General features: G+C 38.9%; 1 protein-coding gene across 4 annotated transcripts in view; it reads right to left on the bottom strand.

Annotated features, from left to right (window-relative positions):
• Nucleotides 1-4,192: 4,192 nt before the first annotated feature.
• The window catches only part of dcaf1 (ddb1 and cul4 associated factor 1), a 21,984-nt gene continuing 16,474 nt past the window's right edge, over nt 4,193-9,702 (bottom strand). For all 4 annotated transcript variants that reach the window (XM_028584115.1, XM_028584113.1, XM_028584116.1 and 1 more), the window contains exons 20-25: nt 8,560-8,653; nt 7,895-7,999; nt 7,629-7,702; nt 7,430-7,525; nt 6,531-6,804; nt 4,193-5,611 (exon numbers count right to left, since the gene is read on the bottom strand). In XM_028584115.1, coding sequence (XP_028439916.1) covers nt 5,556-5,611; nt 6,531-6,804; nt 7,430-7,525; nt 7,629-7,702; nt 7,895-7,999; nt 8,560-8,653 — 699 coding nt within the window. In that variant the 3' untranslated portion in view covers nt 4,193-5,555. The remainder of the gene's footprint in view (nt 5,612-6,530; nt 6,805-7,429; nt 7,526-7,628; nt 7,703-7,894; nt 8,000-8,559; nt 8,654-9,702) is intronic.

Raw genomic sequence — 9,702 nt, 5'->3', positions numbered from 1 at the left:
CTCCGGTAGAGCAAGCCACATTATGTCGATATCGTGAGATGATGCTGCTAAAAAAAGAGAGCTAAAGGCTACAAATTCTCCTGGCTGCTCATACATGGGACTACATGTCTCGACCCTAATCAGTATCCTGGCGTTTTGTATGTGTGCGGGGGGCGGGGGGAGGACCATCAAAGCCTCAATATCTCCGCTCTATTACCCGGCGTGTGTCTCCAGTCTGATGCAGTCTCCGTGTCCACCTAATGTAACGCGCACACACACATACACTCGCTCACGCAAGCAGGCACGCACGCTCGCACGCACACAGTGAGCGGTTTTTTGGTCTCTACAAAAGGTGTTATTGCAGCCGCATTTCAAGTGAAACGAAGATGTTTCTTTTCCCTCTAAGATAATTTATTTAATTTCTTTGTTATTCTCTCTCTTCCAGCCCATCGCGTTCAAGTCCAGCTGATCCACAATAGGCTGCTCAGCCAACGTGAACGGGTTCAATCGGTCGGTAATTAGTAGGTAATAGGTTGCGATACCGTTCCGCCGTCCGAACTGTCGAGCTGGTCTCAGAAAATACTGAGAAACCTGCAATATACCATAAGCTGCGCCATCTTCATGGTCGTCACATGACTCGTTTTGTCAACACTGATGTGTCAAGCATTTGCAAATATATGCACCCTCTCCCTCTCTCTCTCTTTCTCTGCATGGCAGTTGCATCCATCACAAACACAAACTGCATTTTCTCCTGCTAGGATGCTGGCTGGCAGTCTACCTTTTTTGATTGCATGCATTGCTTTGGGGGCTGTTGGCCATAAAGTAGCTCTCGGTGTTACGGATCAGGCCAGACCATGTGGGGAAGCACCTCCTGGTTGAATCATTTCAAAGAAACAGACCCACTACCGGCGATGATTTGTCATAGTGCAGTCATACTCCCACACAGATGAGATGCAACTAATTCCTGAAGGCCAATTTCACCCTTTGGATAGGTTTGGCAAACTGATTTCCCATTAGACCTACATCACACACGACCACAAAATGTAGTTGTCTTTATTTATTCAACTTCATTTTGTAGATTAATGAGCTGCAAACTAGAGGTGGGGATTTGACTTCACTTTGGACTTGAGACACATCTGCTACATTTTCCAAAAGCATTTGCGTTTTTGAGTATATTCTGTAGATATAACTGAATTCATATCAAGTGGTGAGTTTGGTACCTAGATTTGAGAAGTTGTATATATTTTTATATATTTTTTTAATTCTGTTTAACTGCTCACTTATATTTTCTGCAAATCGTATTTCTACAAATGAAGGTGTAAGTGCTGATACAAAGCCTCCATCATGGTACCATCCTGAAACAGTTTATAGATTTACTAATTTATCTTTTTAAAGACTTAAAAACAAAAGGAAATAGTGTAATTAGCCTATAAAACACCCACCATGTGTTACCACTTTAGAGGAAACAGTTTGCCTGTAAGCTGACTGATTTGAATTGTAAAGACACATATGTGATGCAATGAATTTATTTGACTTTATGGCACACTGGTGTATCATGAAGTAAGTCACTGCTGTTAAAACAGTCTGTGGTGTAATGATGAACGCTATGCAAATTATTTGCTGTGAAGCCTCAAACCTGTGGAGTAAACAGTCTACGCAAATCCACCAATATGACCTTTGATTTATTAGCAGTACGAAAATAAACGCCAATAAACGCAGCCTTAACATTTCAGGAACATAAGGTTTTTACCTGAAAATGTTCCTGTCTCACCAAGATCTTGATTTGAACATTTAAATATCAACATGCTGTGGAAAGAGAACACACTTTTAAGAGTTGATGTTTTAAACCTGATGAATATTCAGTTTTAGTCCCAAAAATCTTTGTCATACAGTATCTCACTGCTCAATGCACGTCTGGTCATTTCAGTGCATTAAGCTGTCTCATCCTATAGACAAGGCAATCACGACTAGAAAAATAGAGTGATTTGCTGAAGATTGAGCGTCCACTGAGTTTGATGTAGTGTGGGAGGGAGGGCAGAATTCTGCAGGGTAATTTCTCTCCATCATAGCGACGCTGTGACTGACTCCCATCTGTCTATTACTTCAAGTGGAACACTGTGGGCGGTGTTCCAATCACATACATAAAGCTGGAGGAGTGTGGGGCGGTTTGTAAGCTAAATATGCATCCCAGATAATAAACATTGGACAAAAAAAATATAACATAACACATTCTAAGCTTCCATCATACTTGCTGAAAATGTGCTCAAGTGACACTACTGCACACACATGTTAAACCTGGCACAAAGGACATTTGAAATGATGAAAGATTTGAAAAGTGCCTTGTGGACATATCATTTTTCTGACAATATTTTATTTGCTCAGCTTTGGAAGAGCAGTGGCTACATTTGGCTCTGATGCAGCAGCACTGTGAGGAGGAGACATTGGTACACTGCAAACATGAATTGCCTAATACAGTGAGAGCTGCTATCTGTTTCAACACTCCCAAAGCTAGCAGGCAATAAGAGCCAGCCGAGGAGGTAATAAGAAGCATGTCCTACCAACTCATCCATCACCTGCCTTCACACAAACATTCTTATTTCTTCACACTCCTCAGGATTATACATTTCATGCACTCTGTGCTCCCTGCGCAAATAATCACTGTCTGTGCACATGGACCCGTGTGCGCAGCCACCAACACACACATTTAATTTAGAACACATATTTCATCCTTCTAATTGTGGTTCTGGTGACTATTTTAATGTGTTCTATTGTTAACCGTGGTGGAGGGAGGCCACAGGAAAATTTTGCGGCAAATCCTGCATGCCCAATTCAATAATCAAGAGACATGAGTATTGTCAATTTAAGAAAAATGTGAAGCATTAAAACATGTTAAATAAAGATTACTTAAACTAATATATGAATGAATGAATGAAATACCTAAACTCATCAGCTTCTCATTCTTAATGCAAGTGCACACTTCCCCTTGCAGGTTGTCTCTTAGCTCTATTTCCTGCATAGTGTCTCCCACTTAAAAGCAGCATAGGAAATTGTAATCTCATCTCACTAGTCATCATTTAAGAAACCTAACTTTACTGATAAATAGATTAGGATTTGTTGTTCCTTAATGTTAAGGCACAATTAATTAACATATTATCATAACCTTTTTCCAACGAGGTGGATCCGTTTTGCAAGAGAGACCCGAGTACAGCACGATAAATCAAACAAAGATAAGACACACAACAAAACACAGCAAGTCACACAAACACAAACGATACTTTCCTTTGGTTATTAAGAAGGAGCTTGCTGTGAGACCATCAGTACAGATCGCCTGAGTTCTATCAAGCCGAAGTCCCCTACAGTTCAAAAGATTTACTTTAAAGTTCCCTTAAGGAGCTCCTTGCTTGCAGGGACCAGATATAATGATCAACTTTGTGTGTGAATTAGACCTTGATATTGCCCCATGTTTCAGCATGCTCTCCTGCTTTCTTCCTTTTAAAAGAGCCACACAAGTTTAAAGGGGACCTATTGTGCTTTTACTTTTTTTCTATCATACATGTATAATGTTACAGTGTCAGGTGCTCATATTAAAACGTGACCAAAGTTTCAAATAATGCGGTAAACATACATAAAAGTAATCCCTGTGAGCAACAACCTAAGGTCCCAGACCGTTCTGAACACTCTGCTTCCAACGTTCTTTCTACTGTTGCTCAAACTGAAGTAAGCTTATGACACATTTCTATATATGGTCATCTGCTGCAGGCACAATACATCTAGCCACATGCTAATGTCAGACAAACCTGTAATCTTGGTTGCAGATTCCTGCAGAAAACTGTTCGATTGTGGCGTTTTTTGGTTTAGCCTTTATCAGTGATTTTTCACAGTAGAAAGTACTGCTAGTTTCCATTACAGTCAGTCTCCCGGCTGCAAAGGACAGTACAAAGACACCGAGTGCACAGACGCGGAAGACGCGGAAATGCTGACCAATCAGAGCAGACTGGGCTTTTTTTGGGAGGGGGCTTAAAGAGACAGGTGCTACAACAGTGTCTCAGACAGCGGGTAAATACAGGTGCAGCAGCCATGGGCAGTATGAAAAAAAAATGTGTTTTCTTGAATATTAAAGCATGTAAACATTTTCTTGTAAAAACCAAAAATACAACACATCCGCTATGACAGCTTAAGACACGTTATTATTATTACATTAAAGAAGCACACATAGAGCTAATTTTGCGGCTTTATTTATAGTAAAAATACTTTAGATACATACAAGCTGTACATAAACTGTCTCAAGAAACTCAACATCAAAGTCTTCTTATAGGAAAGAAAACAGGTAAAATGAACAGATACAAGGCAAAAAAAATGAGAAAAAAAAATATCCATGTTTGCACTGCTTTCAAAAAGTGTGCAAGTGAAAGGCCCCCTGTCACTCCACTCAGAGAAAACTCTAAATTTGCTGACCACCATCTTCTATTTCCAATGTTTCCATGTAAGCTCTCTTTCAATATTTAACAAGATCAATTTTATTCAAAGGGATGAGGTTTACTATAGTATCAGTCCTGAACCAAAGTCACTGTGATAAAACCTCAGTTTTCTAACATAAGATTATTTTCACTGTATGACTGGATGTATGCTGTTATCAACAGCACAAAGCCCTGTAATCTTTTTTAGGAAACATCCACTAAAGCCAAATCCTTGCGTGGCTCAATAAAGGTTTGTAAAATATCACAATTGTAGAAAGCTGTAGAAGCCTCTATACAGCGGTCATGTGCTGACAGTGAGCAGGTGTGTCAATAGTATTGTTACAGTGTCCACACTAGTTATGGTTTCTTCAGCAAGACAAGAAAGCCAAGCTGATTTAATCTCTCTACTTACGTAATGAAATCAGAAGCAGACGTTCATAGATGGCACTGCTGTGTGTGGCATTTTGGCCATTGGTTTATGGTGAAAGCGAAACCTGAAGGCGGGTTTGACTCTTAATGAACCATCAGCAACATGTTTGTGCATTACATCAGCTGCCTAATTCAATGCTTTATTACTTTCTGGTGATTATTCCAGGCGGTCTGGCAAAATACAAGCTTGGGAAAGCATTGTATCCTTTGCCACCCAAATGCAGACCCACAAGGCTGCAATGTAAGCCTTTTCCCCTACAAACACTAATCTGTTACCAAACAGAGGCTTACAAAGTGAGTGGATCAATATCAAATGAAGACGCTCACTTAAAAGCCGTAAATGTGATAAAATATAAAACTCCTCTTCACTGCATCTACACACTGGCAATTTCTCTCAACATAAGCCCACCATTTCTTTTATAAAACTATATCGTATACAATCATTTTTGCCCACCACTCAATTTGTGTGCATTGGATTTTCACCTCCTTTATGAGATTGTTCTTCCTTGGTCTTGTCACTCAGAGTGCAGACACCTACTGTTTTAAACTGGCAGTGCTCCAAAAGTCATCTCCCACCTTGTCTGCTGATATTATCCTCTTTTCTTGCCTCCTGTTCTGCAGTTCAAATGTCTATGAGGCAGAAGTCCTGACATGTTGTCCGGTTCCACGGTCCCAGAAGCCAGTGGCTCCTCACTCATTCAGGGATAAGATGATGTCATCCTCCAGGTCAGAGTTGTCGGAGCTGTCTGTTTGTGGTGTAGACAAACACAGATTTAGAAAATGTGGGGATAAAGACTTAAAAAAAAAAAAAAAAAAAATGGTTAGGGCAGATGACAAAACCTCATCATATTGTCACAGTTAAACATCATGGTTTCTGTTTGTCTTTTAAAGTCAGAAAGTTTTAATTGACGTCTTCCTTTTTGTTGGGCACCTATTTTATTTTGTTATATATATATATATATATATATATATATATATATATATATATATATATATATATATATATATATATATATATATTCGTCTTTAATTGTGAAAATTAAAAAGTGAAACTTAAATAGTGATAATTTCCCAATTTCCCCTTTGGGGATCAAAATAGGTTTATCTTAGCTTAGGTCTTCATCTTAAACCTATCATCCCTCTAAGGAAAGGAGTCATTTGTGTCCGACTTTCTGTATGGGGTTTAAGCCTGCACTTTTGTAGATTTGGGCTAAAGCACTTGTTGCTCTGACAACATCTGCAGTTAAACCTTAAAAAAATCCTCACTTGTTTCAAATCATCTACAGTGAAATCAAGCTAACATGGTTATTCAGGTATGATGAACGCAACGTAAAATAAACAATACAGAAATGAATAACGGTGTGGTCGTAGAGCAGGCGCACATATATTTAGAGGTTTATGCTTTGACGCAGACGTCCAGGGTTCGACTCCGACCTGTGACGATTTCCTGCATGTCTTCCCCCTCTCTCTCCCCGTTCTCACCTGTCTTGTCCATTAAAGGCAGAAAAGCACCAAAAAATAATCTTAAAAAAAAAAAAAAAAAAAAAAAAAGAATAACGGAAGGCACAAAATATGTATTTAGGACATTTTAAAGGCTTAAACATTGCTAGACTCTATAAGAAGCTGTAGACGCCACACACAAAGTTCAGTTGAAGAGCTACACACCATTGTCGCCATCCAGATCGATGTCGTCATTATCAGAGTCATCCTCGTCATTGTCATCCTCGTCATCCTCGTCCCCAACGTCAACATCCTCTTCGAGAATGCGTGCCACCTCTTCATCAGAGGGAGATAATTCATCATTTCCATCATCCTCCTCTTCGTCGTCCTCATCCTCTCCTCCGTTCTCATTCTCTAGCTCAGCGATGAGGGGATCTGTATCGACATCGTCGTCTGAATCTTCATCGTCATCATCATCTTCCTCCTGATCGTCATCCTCCTGGTGCACAGATGACAATACTAAAATTACCGCCTTATGGTTGTATGCCTCCTCCAACCAGTCAAGTTGCAGTTTACATCCATATCATATATAAGTGTTTTTGCAACATTATGATATCACAGTGAAGTTGACCTTTGGGATATAAATTGTTGTCACTTCATCATTTTATCCTATTAGAAATTGTCATAATTAGCGTAGACATTTTTGAGCTATGGCCAAAACTGCATTCTTTAACCACCAAAATCTAATCAGTTCACCCTTAAGTCCAAGAGGACATTTGTGCCAAATTTGAAGACATTGCCTAAGGCGTAACTGAGATATCACATTCATGAGAATGGGACAGACGTAAGGTCACAGTGGCCTTGATCTTTAATCTCTAAAATGTAAACAGTTGATCCTTGAGTTCAAATGGATGTTTTGGCCAAATCTGAAGGCTTTCCCTCGAAGGGGTCTAAAGATATCACGTTCACAAGAATGAGACGGACAACCCAAAAACATAATGCCTCCGGCCACGGCTGTCGCCTGCGTGGAGGCATAAAAAAGGTCAATTACAATTAATTTTTGTAGCTGCGTAAAGGAACCAAAGAGGTACAGCAGTATCCAAATAAAAGAACAAAGTTAGAACCTGATCATCCTCATCCTCCTCCTCTTCCTCTGCAAGTCTCTGCCGGCCAACTTCATATAGTCTGCACACTGTGTCAGTGTTTACAGAGTCTTGCTTCTACGGGACAGGCAAAGAAAAGGAAATTAAATTATTTTATAGATTTACAAAAGACAAATTAATTATCACAAATTTCTAAAGCCGCATTATGACAATAATTTACCTCAATCACAGCTAGGTAGCAGTCTTTGGTATCAGTGCAAAGGTCAAATATATTCCTCTTGACATCAATAGTGGCTGGGAAGAGAACAGAGTCATAATTCAATTTATGAAACTATTACACTAAAATAACGTGATTACCAACTACCACAGTGAACAATATATAGTTACACGAGGGACAAAAATAGGATCTCCACAAACCCCCCTTAATTATAATGAAATACTTAGAGAAAAGATCAATTAAATTGAGGTGAGGGCAGGACACCTTACCGATTGGTTTGTAGTCTGTGGCATTAAAGGTCCTGAACGATGAACCAAATGGACTTTTCATCTGCATCTCCATCATGTCGTCTTCATCGTCAGCCTGCAACATTGCTGCAAATCCAAAGGGCCACAGTATGAGATAAGAGTAAATAAACAAACACTGTGAACAGCGAGCTGGTTAGCTGTGGTTCGGGCTCTCGAGAGGTCCAAGTGGTCGTTGTATGAGCAGAGCCATTACGGCACGCCAAAGGCTCTTACTGTGAGGTGCCGTGAACCAGGTGGTTCTCCCTGTTGCCAGTCCTTCTGCCCATATGGCTCGGAGTGACGGTGGTATCACACACACACACACACACACACACACACACACACACACACACACACACACACACACACACACACACACACACACACACACACACACACACACACACACACACACACACACACACACACACACACACACACACACACACACACACACACACACACACACACCTCTACAGGCTCTGTTCACACCGCTCTACAAACACACACATGCTCACTTTGCTTCATAATTACCAGCCTTTCACTCAAACACTTTTCACACACTTGCGCTGACTGTGGAGCCAGTTGCAGGCTTGATGCCAAATGCTCTACCTGATCACCTATCATGCAGTGGCTTCTGTATTTACCTCCATAGATGACAGTGCCATTGTTGTTGAAGACTATTCTGCACTGGTCCAGAGCAGGAACGGTGTGGAGGAGGTGGAAGGTACGCAGATCCCACTAAAACTCCAACTAAGGACCATGACACTCTTTTTCATTTGTATCAACTAAATCTGCTACAAATTTAATTACACAGCGATTACAACCATCCCCTGGGTTATGAAAATCAATTTTCAGTGTAATAAATATTTAATGTTAAGCAGTGAAAGAAAAGCTCAATAGTCATGCCATCATTTAAGTGACTACAAATTTAAACACTTCAAACTATCCAGGTCAACCACAATAATTCAAATCACTTAATTTGAATTTTTTAGCAATTCATTAAAAAAGACCGTATGTAAGTCTTACAAATGCTGCAACATATTTTCACCATATGGTGATGTCGCACACCCATCAAAATAACTCTAGAGCAATTTTCTTTTTTTCAAAACCATTACTTTTAAAAAGGTCCCATATTATAAAAACTGATATTTGTCTTTTTTTTTGTTATAGAGCATGTCGAGGTGCTTTAAAAATACTGTGAAAATATTAAAACTCTCAATCCACAGACGGATGCAACGAGCTGTTAGGACTTGTCACAACTAGTGTTTCCACCATACTTTCTGTGCTCTTCCACTGTGTCTTTCCCCCCCAAAAATGCATGTTTGTTGACCTTGTTTTTGAGCTGCTTAGGTGTGTCAGTGAGGAAGATAGAGGAGATCATCATCTTCACACACCGATTGCTAAAAAGTTCATGGTTCTAACATCTGTAAGCACTGGATATATTTTTATTTGTTTTATTTAAAAACAAACAAACAAACATATACATATATATACACATATATATATATATATATATATATATATATATATATATATATATATATATATATATATATATATATATATATATATATATATATATATATATATATATATATATATATATATATATATATATATATATATATATATATATATATATATATATATATATATATATATATACACACATATATATATATACACACATATACATATACATATACAGTGGGGGAAATAAGTATTTGACCCCTTGCTGATTTTGCAGGTTTGCCCACTTACAAAGAATGCAAAAATCTACAATTTTA

This window comes from Perca flavescens, chromosome 7 (assembly GCF_004354835.1).
Source record: "Perca flavescens isolate YP-PL-M2 chromosome 7, PFLA_1.0, whole genome shotgun sequence".
Taxonomy (NCBI): Eukaryota; Metazoa; Chordata; class Actinopteri; order Perciformes; family Percidae; genus Perca; species Perca flavescens.
The sequence above is the reverse complement of the archived record's forward strand: the minus strand, read 5'-3'. Positions and strand labels throughout refer to the sequence as shown.